General features: G+C 34.1%; 1 protein-coding gene across 3 annotated transcripts in view; it reads right to left on the reverse strand.

Annotated features, from left to right (window-relative positions):
- The window catches only part of LOC135840425 (GATA-binding factor A-like), a 43,172-nt gene that overhangs the window by 4,364 nt on the left and 19,802 nt on the right, over window positions 1–19,006 (reverse strand). The window contains exons 2-3 of one of the 3 annotated variants that reach the window (XM_065356956.1): window positions 18,158–18,299; window positions 5,308–5,452 (exon numbers count right to left, since the gene is read on the reverse strand). In XM_065356956.1, coding sequence (XP_065213028.1) covers window positions 5,308–5,368 — 61 coding nt within the window. In that variant the 5' untranslated portion in view covers window positions 5,369–5,452; window positions 18,158–18,299. Of the gene's footprint in view, window positions 1–5,307; window positions 5,453–18,157; window positions 18,300–19,006 lie in introns of those variants that run through there. The other 2 variants (XM_065356955.1, XM_065356957.1) reach the window with 2 other exon arrangements.

The raw sequence follows: 19,006 nt of genomic DNA on the forward strand, positions 1-19,006 counted from the left end.
TCGGATACCAAAAAAGTCGGATAATCCAACATGGATGTTTTTAGCGTAGAAATGAAGTGCATGAGCTTGAGAAGACAATTTTTCATTCAGAAAATCAAGTTTTGGCTCAAAACAGGAACAAAGAATCGAAAAAATTACGATCAAACTAAAATAATATACTTTTGTACATGAAAGACAATGAAATACTGACTCAAATTATAATTTTTTGAGATAGGTTTGATTGATTTCAAGGAAAATAACACCATTAGAATACAAAATGCTGCACACTGCATTATTATCTATTTACACTTCAAAATAAAAAATTTGGGTGTTTTTTTGGATTATCCGACCTTGGTGGGTCGGATAATGCGAGAAGTAAGTCGGATGAATTTGTACCGGATAACCCGAAAGTCGGATAATTCGGAGTCGGATAATTGGGAGTCTACTGTAAATTTATGTTGGGAAAATTTAAAGTTTCAAAAGTCTACTGGAGGCTCCAGTAATTTTCAAAAAAGTCGTTGGAGGCTCTAAAATGACTTGAAATCCATCAGAAGTCGTTTTCAGAGGGTGTTAAAATTGGAGTGTAGAGTAAATTTCAGCTTTCCATCTCCATTTGATAAAATTTTGTCAAAATTTAAAGTTTCAAAAATCTGCTGGGGGCTCCAGTAATTTTCAAAAAAGTCGTTGGAGGCTCTAAAATGACTTGAAATTGACCAGAAGTCGTTTTCAGAGGGTGTTAAAATTGGAGTGTAGAGTAAATTTCAGCTTTCCATCTCCATTTGATGAAATTTTGTGAAAAATTAAAGTTTCAAAAATCTGCTGGAGGCTGCAGGAATTTTCAAAAAGTCGCTGGAGGATCCAAAACGACTTGAAATTCACCTGCAGTACTTCGTAGCGTATTGAAATTAGTTTTTAGAATAAATTTTAGCTTTACAACTACAATTTGATGGAATTTAGTGGGAATTTCGAGTTTCAAAAATCTGCTGGAGGCTCCAGAACTGCTCAAAACGGGTTGAAATCGTTTCCAATCGATTTGGCATGTCGAAAATAGGGTATATCCCAAATTTCCGCTTTCTTGGTCAATTTGGTAAAATTTTGATTTTTCCCCCATTTTTGGCCTAAATTCGATTTTCAAAAATTCACCAAAAATCGAAAAATGCACCTTAGCACTTAAAATTTAGACAGGTGATAAATTTTTGCATGATCTTTCGATCTACCTCTGTAAAGTTTGAAAAAGTCCGTGCAAGTCCTATGTTAAAACGCAAAATCCGCGATTTCGGCTGACCTGTCAATCAAAATGGCCGCCATTTTGTAAGTAAGGCCAACTTTTTTTTTGGCAAGTTTGCTCTAAAATGTTCCTTAGGATGTCCCTTTTAGAAAAAAGTTGTCCCGGAGGATCGGCGGCGGGGGGGGGGGGTGCAATTACTCCTATTGTCATATGCCGGACTATTAATTTTAAGATTTTGGGCGAATTTTTGAAAACGAATGAAATATTCCAGAAATTAAAAGCGTACCCCCCCCCCAAAGGTCTGTCTCCGAGAGTCCAAGTACACACTAAATCTTGAAGAAAAAATTGAAAATCAGTTCGTATACGTCAAAGTCGATCCCCAGAATCGATTGCGATCATTTTTTATCCGATCCAGAGTCTATAACAAAAATTGACTTTTTACAGCAATTTTAAATCTGTTCAGAAGGCGTTATACCTTGTAATCAATTTTTCAGTTGAAATTTTCATCCTGATCGTGTCATATAAGTTCGATATACTAAATGTAATTTCCGATTTTCTGAGGTAAGTAAGTAGTTTAAAAACTGTATTTTTTTTTGCAAATTTTAAAACCTGAAATTTTGAAAAATTATGGTAGGATTGGATTTTGTGGCTGTCGAATTGAAATTGCTACAAGAAAGTCACTTTTTTACAGAGTACAAGAGGAAGTTTTGAGTACCTACTTTTTTACAAAAAAAAAGGGCGATCTAGAGATCTTTTAAATCTTTTAAATTTCTGATTCAATTCAACTAACAAGGGAACCTCTTGAGCTGTCCGCCTCCGATTTCAACGAGACCGCAATTTTTGGAAAGAGCATGTTCTAAAACCCCTAAATCCTAATTTTCAACTGCCCAAAATCATTTTTCGAATTTTGGCGAATTTTTGAAAATTCAAAATTGACTGTTTTTGGCGATTTTTGCTTTTTTTAAAAAGTACGTACTTGACCAATAAAAATGGTCAAAATACGTCCCAAAACTAATATTAATTCTCCAAATCCAAATTTCACTATTTCCAGCCATTCTGGAGCCTCCAGCGCTAATTTTGAATTGGCTTCAGAAGGTGTGAATATGAAATTGGGCAGCTAAAAATCGAGTTGTGTGTTATACTCGATCTGTTTAACGAGTTTATCCACATTTGAGTCGGTTTTGGGGTGGACACCTCAAGAGTCGTTTTTTGACCAGCTTTTTTCAAATAGAAAATCCAAAAGTTTTCCATTTGCGAAGAGATTTTTCAAATTTGCGCGAATCTCTGTATTTCGTCCACAACTAACCTCCTGAGACCGAATTCGGCCATTTCCCACCAATCAGGAGCCTTCAGCGCGATTTTTAAATTTCTTCAGAATTTTGAATTTGCTTCAGAAGGTGTGAATATGAAATTGGGCAGCTAAAAATCGAATTATGTGTTATACTCGATCTGTTTAACGAGTTTATCCACATTTGAGTCGGTTTTGGGGCGGACACCTCAAGAGTGGTTTTTTGACCAGCATTTTTTCAAATGGAAAATCCAAAAAAATCAAAAGTTTTCCATTTGCGAGGAAATTTTTCAAATTTGCGCGAATCGCTGTATTTCGTCCACACCTAACCTCCCAAGACCGAATTCCGCCATTTACCACCGATCTGGAGCCTCCAGCGCGATGTTTAAATTTCTCCAGAATTTAGAATTTGCTCCGGAAGGCGTGAATATGCAATTGGGCAACTCAAATCTGGATAAACTCGTTAAACAGATCGAGTATAAGTAACACACAACTCGATTTTTAGCTGCCCAATTGCATATTCACGCCTTCTGGAGCGAAGTCAAAATTCTGGAGAAATTGAAAAATAGCGCTGGAGGCTCCAGAATGGCTGGAAATGGTGAAATTTGGATTTGGAGAATTAATATTAGTTTTGAGACTTATTTTGACCATTTTTATTTGTCAAGTATACGTACTTTTTAAAAAAAAAAGCATAAATCGCCAAAAACAGTCAATTTTGAATTTTAAAAAATTCGCCAAAAATCGAAAATGAACTTGGGTAGTTGAAAATTTGGTTTTGGGGGTTTTAGACTAGATATGCTCTTTCCAAAAATCGTGGTCCCGTTCAAATCGGAGGCGGACACCTCAAGAGGTTCCCTTGTAAGTGAGTACCTATAGGAATAAAATTACATCCTTTCAACCCACCGACTGGGATTCGCGATTCACCTGCTCTCAAAAACTGATTTAGAATTTTCACGACTTGAAGCAAGTTAAGAATTGCTACACTGCCTTCAAACAAAAAAAGCGTTCACGAAATTTTTAGACGTATGCAGCTCGCATCTCAAGAATTTTTGAAAACGTAGCTACCTATGTGAATTGATGCGAAAGTTTTTCATCATCTTCGAGTTTTCTTTGCGTTTTTGAAAGGAGAAAAAAAATATAAAGGACTGCTTAAAATAAATTTCAACGAAAGAAGAGTAGATACGATACAGTAATATTTTGACACACAGGAAATCTTTGAAAAAGCCCAAAAATTTTTCTGGAACTGAATTTTATTTTTTTTATTATTTTTTTTTAAAAAAGATTATTCTTACTAATCTTTAAAAAAAAAAATAATAATAAAAAAAATAAAATTCAGTCCCAGAAAATAATTTTGGGCTTTTTCAAAATTTCCTGCGTGTCAAAATATTACTGGATCGTAGGTATCAAAATTTGATCCAATCGAGGCAGAAAGCTGATAATTTGAATTTACGACTTCTTATGACTGAAAGTTGATTTAAGGCACCTTGGCACCTTCAGTAAATTTCTGAATTTTTGGTTTAAAAAACTCTCTTTAAAATGGCTCAAATGGAATTTCAGTTAGTCCCACAATATTGTACTTACTCGTGATTTCTTCGGCCCTTCCACTTCAACATGTACTCATGTAGCATGTAGCTACATAATTTTTGAGTTTTCATCCCGATATGTAATCTTTTTGTAGAAAATTAATATCGATGGGCTTCTTCCGCCATTAGATATTGGCCAAAAATGTATCAAAGATCAGAAAACCAATTTTAGCAGCAGCTTCAGCAGTAACACAAATCACAAAATTTGGCAAAATAAGTAAGGACAATGAAAAGTAAAAATTATGAATCGTGAATTCGTGATGAATATCGAATAATAATCGACGTAGAATAAAAGGTCGATGATCAAATCAAAATACAAATTTCCAGATTCCAGGGAAACTAACGTCATCATTTTCAAAAGAGCAACACTGTTTTAACTTTCAAGCTATCAAGCGACTGGGATCCATTTTGTTTGTCTTCTTATTCTTCCAGTTGAGTTGAAATAGTTGAATTGAATTGAATTTCGAAATGCTAATTTGCAATGGCAAAGGCAAACCAAATCAAATGATATCTTGTAAATTGTATCATCAATTCATAACTTCGTGAAATTTTGATCGAATCGAATTGTTTTAAATTTCTCACATTCTCAGTGACTGGTTATTGAAAAAAACGTCGTCGATCGTGCGAACTGTGTGTCTGTGTTTGTGTTTTTTTCTTTCGAGTTTCGTGTTTCAGTTGACGCGTATCAAAACAAAATAGTTATTTGGGTGAGTGCACAACTTTCAGTTTCGAACTAATTTCTCAATTTACTAATAGTACATGAACACTGAGTAATATTTCCACAATTCGAATTAGAATTTGTGAACGTACATTTTAAATTAGTATAACTTTAAATTTCGTGCAACACTTGTGCTAAAGTTTCGTCTTTTCTATCGAATGTGAATGTGGACATATGAACCAAATGAACCATCACCACCAAAACATAGGTAAGTCTGTTCTTAGTCTATTCTAAATTCACTCAATGTCAACTTCAATAATCAACTCGGCCCAATTCTCAATAATTCTCGTATGTATTTTCTTCCTCATTGTAAGTATACTTAACCCAGTTTTCCCCGCAACTTGAACGTTTGTAAGAGCAGAGCATCATCGAAACTAATTATTGTATAATTCGAAGATGCTCAATTTGCCAAATACAATTTAAAACCTGTTATGAAGGCAGATTAATTTTCGCCATTTATTAATTTTTAAAAATATTAAGTATAATAATAATAATATCGACATCGACGTACCGTTTGGAAGCGTACCAGAGTAATTTGGAGCAATCGCCGCTCGTACGGAACAAGAAAACATTCTTCGTTCTCGTATCAGTTAAAATGCATCATCAGATAATTAACTCTTTATTCGCGATGATGGCTAATTGTTGATAATCTGAACCTGGAAACAAAAACGGCGTCAATAAAATTTATTTAGCTGGTGTTTTTAATAAGATAAAGTATTTTTTATATCTGCACTCGTGTGTACGTGTAGTTCACATGATTTGCGATGTTCGACAATGACGAGTTACAGTTAGGTGAATTATTGTTGCATCAATTTATCGATATTTATAAATTATAATACTTAGTGATGCACCGATGATAATCGGTGATATACACATCGAGAGACGAATGTTTTCATGACGGGTTATACACATTTTGTAAGGTCAAGGAGTTATGCAAATCCTTCGATCGACGGTAAAAACTAAGTATTTACATGATGAGTTGCATATTTACGAAATTGAAGGGGAATGCCAAATTGAAAACTTTTCGAAATTATTGATAATTTCAATAAAATTTTAATACGGTTTTTTCTTAATTGTTTGGCAATGGCAATGTTTCTGTTTATTGAAATACATATTTTGAATTTTTTTTTTTTTGAGATTAATTGAAATCTGCAAGTCTGAAGTAGGTACTCACACTGGATTCTTGAGAAGGCATGAAAAAGCTTGCAATTCTAAGGTAAATCTTAAGGGGTGGCAACACTGTTACATAAACTTGATGAACTGGTGAAAAATCTAATGAGTATGAATTATTATTTTTCTTCAAATTTGAACTACAACGTTTCCTGGCTCCATTTCGATAAACCAATTTGTCCATTAAAAAAAACTAGGTACTGAATATCTTCAACTATGTGATTGGGATGTTGCAATTCTGAGAATTTTCTTTCTAGATCATATTCTAGCTACCTATTTACTTAACGTATTTTGAGGATCACTTTCAACCCAAGCGAAAAAAGTGCTGTTTTTGGATTCAAATTTTCCAAACATTCCTAACCATTTTGAAACGTGCAATTTATTGCAGAGTGTCTTCAACGGGTCCTGTTGGACAGGGAAAGTGCTTCGTTTTGCTCAATGGTCCTTCTTTTTCAAAAATTTCTACTTTTTCACAAATTTTCAAATCATCTTAGGTACTTAATCAAAAAAAAAAAAAAAATTAAAAATAAAATGATTCAATTCTTTTATTTTTTGAACTTTGAAATAAGTACTAAAAAATGTATTTTCGTTGTTTTATTATCTGGATGTGTTTATGTTTACCTTGTTTTCTTCATGTTTTTAAAAAAATTCTCAGAAAATTATAAATTTTTGAAATATTTATTTTGTTGATGAGGTAGAGAGTATTATTAATTCTTTTCACATTTTGAAAATGTCTTAGGTCACTTTTCATGTTTTGACATTTGCAAAAAAAAAATATGTATATTTTCCGATATTTAACGAGTTTTTTTTTTGGGGGGGAGGGAGGGATTTGGGCCCTAAAAAGTTACATATGTAAGTAATATTTTTCTTATTTAGGTAAGTATGTTTAAATTGTGCTTCGAAACGTTACGCTGAAAATCAGAAATTCCAACCATTCGATTTTTTTCGTCAATTCAAGCAATTATTAGACAATTTTACAAAACTCAAAGCTTTGAAAGAGCCCTCAATTTTTAATTTTGTAAACAAAAATTTTCAAGAGTCTTTATGTCACAAGAAAAAAAATAACGAAATTGGTGCAGACCAAGTGATTGAGAGGATCCTTTGTGAAGTTGATCAAGATTATTGCTCCTTTTCTAATACTGGTATTCCAAAAACCAATTTTCATAGTTAACCATCGCCCAAGCCCAAGCTTCCAAAAAAAGACTTTATACGTAGTTTCCTCCAATATTACCTATATTCCTCCCCTCACTGTCCCTCTTCGTCTAGTGGGTTGGTCAGAATAAAAAGGTATCCCAGATTTTGACAAAGATTGGTATCTGGAGAAGTTTACCTTGAGTGGCAGACTATCCAGAAAAATGCTGAGCCCCACAACTCTACAAGAGACTGAGCCAGGGGTCCTCAAAGTAGGGTAGTTTTTGAAAAAATCGTTCGTTTTGCCACCTTTGCGTAGTGTAAGCAGTTCAATCCCTCGGTCACCCCCTCCTCAAAAGTTGCTATTTGAGTTTCTGAACCTTCTGAACCCATTTAGTTCAAAATTCAATAGCACTTTTATTATCCCTCCAGCAAAAGCTTGAAGATTGATAGACCGCGAAAATTAAAACTTTTCATAAATTTGAAAGCACTTCTCCACCTGGAAAATTCTTTTTGCTGAAAACCCAACGTCTGGATTCGTGTTCAGCAAGTAAAAGTATCCCAATTTCCACTTCTTTCACAATCATTTTGATCAAGCTGTTCAAATTCACCTTATTTGTTTGAATTTTTTTTTGCATTCTCTAAAATGAGTGGGAAAATATTATGAATTTTGAAAATTTGATCGGAAGTATCTCGAAAAATGTAGCGATTGGGGTATTTTGACCCACTGAGTACAAATTCAACGTTGGTTTTGTATAAAACGAATTTTTAATGGTGGAAAAGTGCTGTAAAAATGATGGAAAATTGTAATAAATTTGATCCTTTATTTTGAGGATTCCTGGCTTATAGCCCTTTAAACATTTGGGAGGCTTAAAAATTTGCTGGGTAGTCTACCACTCAAAAGTAAACTTTCCTGATAATTTTCTTCAAAATCCAGGATATGTTTTTTTTTATCCACTCTAATAAAGTAATATGCAGGTCAGACGTGGGTCGCAAAAAAAGTCTCGATTTTGACTAAATTCGGCGGAGAACTTCATTTTTTGAGTTGAAAACAACTCAGGAAAAATTTTAGCTCTGGAGGTGTTCCTTAAGGGGAGATATGAGTTTTCAAAAAGGGGACATTTTCGAAAAATCGTGGTTTTTTTCACTGTCGCCCTTACCCAACCTATTTTGGAAAAAATGGCCCAATTCCAACAGATGGAATTTGAAATTCTGCATCGATCTAGGGTGTTGGCATTGAAATCCAAGACCACTTTTAATATTCTACTGAGCGGTTGGTTGGTTGGTAGGTTGGTTGGTTGGTTGGAAATTTGCAATTTGCTTAATTTTTGGGTAAATTCATATTTTGGAAATTTTTTCTTCTGCGAGTATATATATCGTCTTAATTGCGTCAAAACATCGGAAGGCATTGTTTCTAAACCTGGGAAAATATTTCGGAAAACAGTGGTGCCAATTTTTTATCATTATCGCCAATTCAGAACAACCGTACTTTGGTTAGTTATTCGCTATTTTTCTCGATTGTTTGAAATTAACAATAAGGTTCAAAAAATTGGTACCACTGCGTTCCAAAATATTTTCCCAGTTTCAAAAATGATATCTTTCGATGTTTTGGCGCAAATTACGAAATATTTGAGGAGAAAAAAATGTTCAAAACACTAATTCACTTACCCGTCTTTGAGGATCCATATCTCTTCCCCAAAGGCACCTCCGGAGCTCAAATTTTCTTCGAGTATAGGTACCTACTTTCAACTATAAAAGTAATAGTCCGGCATATGACAATAAGAGTAATTGCACCCCCCCCCCGTCGATCCTCCGGGACAACTTTTTTCTAAAAGGGGACATCCTAGGGAACATTTTAGAGCAAACTTGCCAAAAAAAAAAGTTGGCCTTACTTACAAAATGGCGGCCATTTTGATTGACAGGTCAGCCGAAATCGCGGATTTTGCGTTTTAACATAGGACTTGCACGAACTTTTTCAAACTTTACAAAGGTAGATCGAAAGATCATGCAAAAATTTATCACCTGTCAAAATTTTAAGTGCTAAAGTGCATTTTTCGATTTTTGGTGAATTTTTGAAAATCGAATTTAGGCCAAAAATGGGGGGAAAAATCAAAATTTTACCAAATTGACCAAGAAAGCTGAAATTTGGGATATATCCTATTTTCTACATGCCAAATCGATTGGAAACGGTTTCAACCCGTTTTTAGCAGTTCTGGAGCCTCCAGCAGATTTTTGAAACTCGAAATTCCCACAAAATTCCATCAAATTGGAGTTGTAAAGCTAAAATTTATTATAAAAACTAATTTCAATACGCTACGAAGTACTGCAGGTGAATTTCAAGTCGTTTTGGATCCTCCAGTGACTTTTTGAAAATTTCTGAAGCCCCAGCAGATTTTGAAACTTTAAATTTTCACAAAATTTCATCAAATGGAGATGGAAATCTGAAATTTACTCTACACTCCAATTTTAACACCCTCTGAAAACGACCTCTGGTGGATTTCAAGTCATTTTAGAGCATTCAACGACTTCTTTGAAAATTACTGGAGCCTCCAGTAGATTTTTGAAACTTGAAATTTCCCCAAAATATCATCAAACTAAGATGGAGAGTCGAAATTTATTCTGCAAACTAATTTCAATACGTTACGAAGTTGACTACTGGTGAATTTCAAGTCGTTTTGGTGCCTCCAGCAACTTTTTGAAAGGTTGTATGACGTTTTTTTGGAAAATTAAAATTTGCTAAAAGTAGCTGGAAGCTTCAAAACCATTTGAAACCACCACATTGTGAGGGCGCATACGGAAAGGGACCTACCGACCAAAAAAAAAAAAAAAAAAAAGTTCTCTGAAATTGTTGTAGGAACCCTTTACAGCGTTCCTACAACAATTTCAGAGAACTTTTTTTTTTTTTTTTTTTTGGTCCGTAGGTCCCTTTCCGTATGCGCCCTCACATGTAGTCTGCGAAGTAAATTTCAGCTTGCCAACTCCATTTGATAAATTAATGTTGGGGAAATTTCAAGTTTCAAAAATCTACTGGAGGCTCCAGTAATTTTCAAAAAAGTCGCTGGAGGCCCTAAAATGACTTGAACCCACCTGAAGTCGTCTTCAGAGGGTGTTAAAATTGGAGTGTAGAGTAAATTTCAGCTTTCCATCTCCATTTTGATGAAATTTTGTGAAAATTTAAAGTTTCAAAAATTTTCTGGAGGTTTCAGGAATTTTCAAAAAGTCGCTGTAGGATCCAAAACGACTTGAAATTCACCTGCAGTACTTCGTAGCGTATTGAAATTAGTTTTTATAATAAATTTTAGCTTTACAACTCCAATTTGATGGAATTTTGTGAGAATTTCGAGTTTCAAAAATCTGCTGGAGGCTCCAGAACTGCTCAAAACGAGTTGAAACCGTTTCCAATCGATTTGGCATGTCGAAAATAGGTTATATTATATCCCAAATTTCAGCTTTCTTGGTCAATTTGGTAAAATTTTGATTTTTTCCCTCATTTTTGGCCTAGATTCGGTTTTCAAAAATTCACCAAAAATCGAAAAACGCACTTTAGCGCTTGAAATTTTGACAGGTGATAAATTTTTGTACGATCTTTCGATCTACCTTTGTAAAGTTTGAAAAAATTCGTTCAAGTCCTATATTAAAACGCAAAATCTGCGATTTCGGCTGACCTGCCAATCAAAATGGCCGCCATTTTGTAAGTAAGGCCAACTTTTTTTTTGGCAAGTTTGCTTTAAAATGTTCCTTAGGATATCCCCTTTAAGAAAAAAGTTGTCCCGGAGGATCGGCGGGGGGGGGGGGGGTGTGCAATTACTCCTATTGTCATATGCCGGACTATAAAGGTCCTAACTGAATTTGACTAAAATCCTCAGAATTTATTCTCATGACATGACCCATCCTAATGTAAAATGTAGGTATCTAGAAATTTTTGTTCTACTCAAATATTATGTGCCTATAATAATGTTTACTAAACTCTTTGACTTTTGAATAATTTTTATCTAATATGTTTCTGTACGCATAACTCGACCATATTATCTAAAAATTCTTGCACCTTAATGCTCTTATTCGACGATTCCTTGTCAATTAACAATCATTACCATCAAATTATCTCTTCCAACGTTTATTATTTTGTAAACAAACAATTAAAGAATCTTCAAACAAGATTCTTATATATTTAGTATTATGTAGTAGGTAAAACACAAAATGTAATTCTGGTCGCGCTACTGAACTGGTTATGCGCATCGTCGTTGTTGTTGTTGTTGATATAGGTTGTTAATTTGTTAAACATTGAATATAACGAGACCTAGGTATACGTGTGCAGTATAAAAATATTCAATAAGACATTAAATATAACGGAATTTAATTTTCGTTCGATGCGCGGGAGTTTAATTAATAATGAGAATTACCTGCTCGAGAGCTCATCTCATACCATACAACAAGTTAATTAATTTGTAATACCTACTTAATAATATTTTTACAACAAACGTGTTTAATTGGAAAAATGATATCGAGATAATTCGATGTGTTATCTCGCAAACATGGAGATTATATTTTAAAACAGCGAACGTTTAATTTATTAACTTGATGTTCGAAGGTAGATTTATACTTACTAGGTGCATTCTAAGTACATATATATCTACCTAAGTAAGTAAATATTGTTGCTAAATAAGCATCTGAAGGAGTAGTTATATTGACGATAGTGTGGATATGGATAGGGTCACGTATATACGTTCAATTTACACCTAAAAGTCGATACAGTTGTTGTCTTTATCGTGGTAACAATAGATGATAGTGGTCATAGGCTGATAAGAATTTCAGGTTGGCATTATTACTTACTGTAGGTATTAATGCATAATGTTTAATGCCGCACAGGTATACCTATTTATATTACGCGGTGTTATCTTTCGGCATAATATTTCAACGTAGAATATTGGTTAACCCGCATTTAAGCATGCCCTTATTTCACCCCTTATCAGTAATTTTTGCTGCTTGAAAAACTAACTAACTAACTGTTTGATAAGACAGCGGTATAATACATACGAATAGGTATACAGTAGTCGACGTGGACGTGTAATAAAACTTCATTCGTACAATAAAATCGCACTTTCAAAAAAATTCAAATTACCGATGCTAATTGAGGACTCCCGTATCTTGTCTGTTTAACATACCTAATCAACGAATCGAAATGGAAATTGATAGTTGACTGTTCTGTTTCTAAGTGAAACATTTCGATGCGAAGTTATTTTTCAGCCTGCCAAATGGGAGAATGAAAAAAGGGGTCCGATATAGTAAGGTACAATAATAGTTTACAAGGTTTTTCCGCGCGATTAGCGATAAAATTAATCACAAGGTTCTGCAAATGTGCCTAAGTGCGAGTGAAGAACCATTGTGCATGGATTTGAATTAATTTCGAGGTATTTTATCATAGGCTAATCAGCGTCTAAGGTGTTGGAAAAGGTGTTGTTGAGTTTGAGTGCTCGTCGAATTGGATGTATTTGCTTGAGTGGTTTAAAAATGTAAATTTAATTAGCAGGCAACAAAATACTTCAATTTGGAGCCAAATTGAGCAAGGAAGCCTCCGTCAATTTCTTCTTCTCCTTCTGCTCCTCCTCCTCTTCCTCCTCAATAATCAAAAATAGGGAAAATGCTGAAAAAAATTGGCCCTGCTTGAACTTTTTTTTAGAATTGATGATTTTTTTTTAGAGGGGAGGGGTAAATGAAAAAAGAAACATCATTACACGTTGGGTTGATCAAATTTAAAAATGAATTCGTTTGTTTAAAAATTGAAATTTGTAAGTTTTAATTTCTATATTTATCAGATCATTGAATCATTTTAGTATTTTACATATATATTTTTTTCAATTGATAATTAATTAAAATTTTAATAAGAGGTACTTCGAGTCAACATATTACGAACTGCAATATTAATTTACTGATCAGAAATGCCCAATCAGATAATAATCATAGATTCTTCGAGTATCTGAAGAGGTAATTCGAATCATAAAAATACCCATAGATTATTATATTCTACATAATGAACCCATTATCTCAAGTCCTTGCCCGACAACGCTATCCTTTGAAAACCCATTACTCGTGTTTTTTATTCGTTGATAAATTTTTATCACTCTTCCCCCACCCCCACCCACCTCTTTCTATGTTCAACGCGCACGAACCTTTGCCTATTTGTATGTACTTGGATATTTTCCTCGTAAACTGCGTAAAAAAATCAATCATTTTTGACAAGCTTGAAAAATTGTCCGTTTTTTTGTACATTTTAGCTGGAAAATTTCAGCATTAAAATGACCATTAGTGAAGGATGATTGCGTATATTGGACAAAATCGTGACACTGACAACGTTATCGTGGTGGAAAAAAATAACTTATCGGGGTTATCGGCGAAATTTCAGGTTTTAATTTATGTTCGTCGTTACGAAACCTCAAATAACACGATAAGAATGAAAAGTTTTTTTAGAAAAAGTTTACGTGTTACGGATAAGGTAGATTACGCAATACCCCGAAATATTTTACGTTCGTGAGGTTGGAAAATTTCCCATTTTGTTATAGCTTTTGGATTTAAGATTTCGTAGGGATTTAGCAGTCTGGGTATTTTTTATCTATATATTTTCTGGAAAAAAATCTTACAATTAGTGTAAGTAGATATTTCCTTTTTTCTATGGTCAATCTATATTGTACTCAGGAAATTTTTTTGGATAATTTCGATTGCATTTTCTCATTTTTTCTCTTTACTAAATGAAGTTGACAAACTTTTTCTTAAAAAACGTGGCCCTTTGGGAAATGCAGGCACGAGGCAAATTGCCCCACTCCCCCCCCCCACTCCTCCGGTCAAAGGAACTGGTATATTGGTATGTATTCTGAAGAGGGATCATTGAAAATATGATGAGGAAACACTCGTTTCTCGCTATTCAGACGCTTCTGCGCCAATTTAGAAATCTGTTGTGGTAACATTTTCTCAACCCCATACTGAATCGTATTTTTTCATAATACGAGTATTCTTCAAAAAAATAGTTCTTAAGAACTGACATTCAAACAACAGTATTGTGTTCGAAAAGGAACTGACGTAATAATTTCTGGAAAGTGGTAGATAACGATGCCGTTCGAAGGAAAAGTCTGACTGATTACAAGCTTTCAAGAAAAAGTAAGTAATCGGTAAAATTTCTAAAAAATTTTGATAAATGGACTACAAAAATTGATAATCGAAGCCTTAATTTTTCATAAAGGTACGTACTAGGTACAAGTATTATTTTTCCTCCATACATTCCTCCCAAAAAACAGTTGGCTTGAAATATTTTTTTAGAGGTACCCAACAATAATTATCGCAATTTTTCAAATCTGGGAACATGGGCATTTCACCTATCTTGCCTGGAAATACCCTTTCCAAGGTGTCTAATGGTCCTTGCAAGTCGTGCTAAAATTCTGCTTTTTGCCGATGAGTCCTGCAAGTCCTGCAGTTGTCCTGCTTTTTTCACTTTTTATCGGAAAGTGCTGATTTTTTTCAAACAGACTTCATTAATTTCTCCTTTTCCTGTAATTTTGAAAAAAAATCATAAAAAAGGGCTCGTTTGTCGACTTTTTTAGAACTTGAATTAGCCATTTTTGAGAGCTTTTGCCCTCGCTTCGCTCAGGCTATTTGCTCTTCTTATTCCAAATAAAGAATTTGTTGTTCAAATTTTAAAAATTTTGAAAGTTCAAATCAGAAAAATAGATAAACTCCTGGACCTTGCATAAAAAAATTCTAATTTTTAATTGATTGAACGTTTTTTTTTTTTTTTTTTTTTAAATTTCTCACAACATGAATTTTTGAAAGCTGTTGGCGTTGGTCTCGCTTCATTCGAACCCGTTTGCTTTTCTTTTTCAAGTTTGATTTTTTTTTTTTCAAAAATCGTCATTTAAATTTTAAAATTTTGAAGCACTTATACTTCTTGAAACACTAATTTTCAAGAGCTTTTGCCATCGCTTTGCTCGCGCCCGCTGGCTTTTCTTTTTCATTTTTTAATTTTTCACAAAAAAATAAGGGTAAGGGTACCAAATATTGACCCCTCCCCTAAATCGGCCCCCCTCCAACTCGCCTCCTTATTCCTTTTTTACAGAAAAAGCGAATGAGACCAAAATCACCTCTGTAAAGCCAAATGGTGAGAAATGACAAGCAAAAAACGAAAATCAGAAAGTCAACATTTAAATTTTGTTTGAAGTGAGCTTGTGAAAATAGTTTTTGGCGGGTAAATTTCGTGTTCATTTTTATTTAAAGCTGACACTTGGACGAATAATTACCTATTGCTAATTATGTACTTTTTGGATTATTTCAATGGTGAGTTTTCAAATTTCTGGTCAGAGTTATGTACTTTTATGAAGTGCCCTAAATTCGACCCCCCCCCCTAACATTGTTTTGGAAATTTCAAGACTGTTTTTTGCTACTGACATGCCAAAAGATAAACCAAAATTGTAAGAAATGGGCCAAAGTTTCCAGTAAAATGTTCTAAGGTACTTGTATGTTGATATGTCAAGTAATAAATATCTGTTTTGGGGTCTTCAGGCTTAGATTTTGGTGTTTTTCACTCATCAGCCAAATTTTTGTAAAAAATGGGGCTATTTGCGGTAGGCTAGTCATTTTATTTATTTATTTATTTATATTATAAGTTTCAGTCCAATGGTGATTTTCACGTTTTATGACCTGGAGCCTGTTCCAATGGATCAAATTAAGTCAAACTTGGGGAATGGGGTTTTCTTGGGAGCTAGAATTGACCTCTGCAGTTTGGAGGGTCAAAATTGAAAATTACAGAAAGGTCATTTTTTTGGAGAAGCATAATTTGGCCCCAAATTGATGAAAATAGTTCAAATTCATACCATTGGCGAGTATCGCCATTGTAAACAACATATCCAAATTTCAGCTTCCTAAGTCATCCCCACCCTATGTAAAATGGGAAAAACCACATTTGACTCCAACTTTTGACCCCTTCAACCCTAAAATTGATCTAGGGGTCCAAATTTTCAGCATACAATGAGAGGGTGCCCCTTGCTTGCTTTTTTGCAGGTTTCAACCTTCCAACTCCATTTGACCTCTCTCCAGGGTCAAAAAAGTAGATTTGTGAGTGTTTTTTGACGTTTAGCCAAACCTGCAGCCCCTCCAAATTGATCTAGAGGGTCCAAATTTTCACAGTATAATGAGAGGATGTACCCGAAGTGCCTTTTGCAGGTTTCAACCTTCCAACCCCATTTCACCTCTCTACAGGGTCAAAAAAGTGGTTTCGTCCTCAGGGCCAGTCTTCTCGCAAACATGCTAAAAGAACATTTTACATCTTGGGATGAAAAGCCCATACAGGAAAAAAGCATTGCAGCGAAGCTGTAAATACATACCTACCTAATGTTTAAAAACACTCATCGTGTCACCATTTAATTTGATGGTTTAATTGACAAGCATTGCCATTGTGTTTGAAAAGCCTAGAAAGTTTCTGGTACAAAAATTTGGCTCTTACGTAGCGGCAGACTGCTACGACTTTTTTTTTAAATTTTAACACGTCTTTTGAGGGGGTAAATATTAGGGTATTTTTTTTTTGGTAAGTGACCAATTTTCATAATTTGTAAAAAACGTTCAAACGTTCTAAATATGTACTTTATATTCAGGTATTTATTAGGTAATAAATATTTGTTTTAATGCCTTCAGACTTTGATTTGGGTGTTTTTTAAAACTCATTTTTAACACGTTTTTTTAGGGGGTCAATATTTGAGTCACTTTTTTTTGTTGAATTTTTGAACTTTCAATTATTAACATTACACGCCAAGTACTGGGGGACTACCAGTTATCAGCCGAGCTAACAGATCACACATGACATCTGTTAGCAGATTCAAAAAAATGAAACTGGTCCAAGCGTCTACAGAGGTCAACACTGAGGAAGTGAGGAGCTCAAGGTCTCTAAACTACCTGGCTAGCTCCAAGGTGCTTGTGTAAGTAGATGTCACTAGTAAGCAAGCGGGAAACTACTAGTGGAAGCTCAAAAAGTCAAAAATAAATCTCCACGAGATACGTCATCAACGCAATAGAGGCAACACCAACATAAAGGATGTTAGCCCAATACCCAATTTGGCATAAGGGTACGTGTTGATTTGTATGCGATACCATCTCGAGCGGTTATACGACTTGATGATGATGAGTAAGTGTAATACCATGAATCTTGTTTTAAAGCAAAAAGAGTGTAATAAAAGAAGTTGAAACGTGAACATTATTTTGAATTTGAACAACTGTTTCAGTTAGAAATAAAAAAATCTGAAATTTTACTTCGATTTTGAGGTCTGCTATGCTTTTTTGCTCCAAATTTTTCAAAAAGTAATCAGTTGCTTACCAAAATTACATATGAAAAATTTTGCTTTTCAGTTTTCTTCTCAAGATTATGACAAAAAATCTAGAACTCTACTCTTTTGTAAAAACTGTAGATACTAGATAGGTAGAGGAGAAAGTACAAATATGGACCCCCTCTAGCTTTTTGGCTTTAAAGGGTAGAAAAAATTATCAAAATTTGTTTTCGAGTATACCATTCGAAAGGCCAAAGACTCTAGTATATTGTGTAAAAAAAATTATTTTTTTTGTTGAAAACTCACGGAGAAATGTGACATAAAATGGTACAAATATGGACCCCCCTCAAAAAATGAATAAAAAGTTCAGAAAATTGAACAAAAATTTATTTTAAGATGTTTTTCGATGCTTTGGACTTGTCTTCTTTAAGTATTAATAACACTTTTCTTGGTATTCTAAAAGCCATTGAATCAAAATTAGATGAAAAAAAATTTAGGGGTCCATATTTATACCCATGCAAAAAATTGGCCAAGTTTATGAAAAATTAAAAAATCATGGTTCCATTTTGACACTTTGGACTTGTCTTCTTTGTTAATAACACTTTTCTCGATATTCTAAAAAAATATTGAATCAGAATTAGGTAAAAAAATTTAGGGGTCCATATTTATACCCATGCAAAAAATCGGCTCAGTTTATGAAAATCAGTTGAAGTACAGACATATGAAAGTATATTTTGAAAGTACACATAGTAAGCTACTTACTTCGCTAATAATTTTTTTTCCAAACTTTATTAGAAGTTGATGAAGAATTACTGAATGAAAAACTTGTAAAATTTTCCATTGGCAAGAAAATAATGCGCAAAAAAAACAATTGCTGATGAGAGACACCCAAGTTTGCATGGATCTGAAATAAGTACAATATGGATCATCGATACTACACTACTAGTATAATTTTTAGTACCCAGCATGACCGTAGCGCTAGTGGTTGTACACTAAACCATGGGGGGTCCATATGTGTACCTGGGTCCATAATTGTACCTTCTCCTCTACCTAATTACCTATCTGCCTTTTTTATAAGAATTGTAATCAAGCTTCTATCAAAGTTTGACATCAGAAAATCTTACTTTTTTTGGCCAAAATCGAAAATAATTTTACTTGTTTGTATAAACTGAAACTGTTGAAAGTTGGAAAACAGATTTTTTGGCAAAATTTTGCCAAAAGAAATACCGGGCCAGAAAGATGTTCATGGGGCGAAATTTTTGCTCAAATTTTTTTTTTTTTAGAGGTAAGATACCCAGAATAATTTATACTAATTTCCCAGTTCTGGGAACAGGGATATTTCAAGAAATCCTGAAATTCTCGACTGCGACGAGGTGTGATCAGCTCGCGGTACATGTTCCATCGTATAATAAGTGTATTTTATTGACGAGTAAGAGTAAGACGTCCTTGAACAGGATTCGTGACCATAAAACAGGATACATAATTCATTTATAAAAAGGAACCTTCTTTATACAGTTCAACTATACATATACCTACATGGGTATTGGGTATCTATTGCTACGAATGCGAACACTCATGCTCCAATCAGAGCTTTTAATACTTACGTTTCAA

The sequence above is a fragment of the Planococcus citri genome, chromosome 3 (assembly GCF_950023065.1).
Source record: "Planococcus citri chromosome 3, ihPlaCitr1.1, whole genome shotgun sequence".
Classification (NCBI taxonomy): Eukaryota; Metazoa; Arthropoda; class Insecta; order Hemiptera; family Pseudococcidae; genus Planococcus; species Planococcus citri.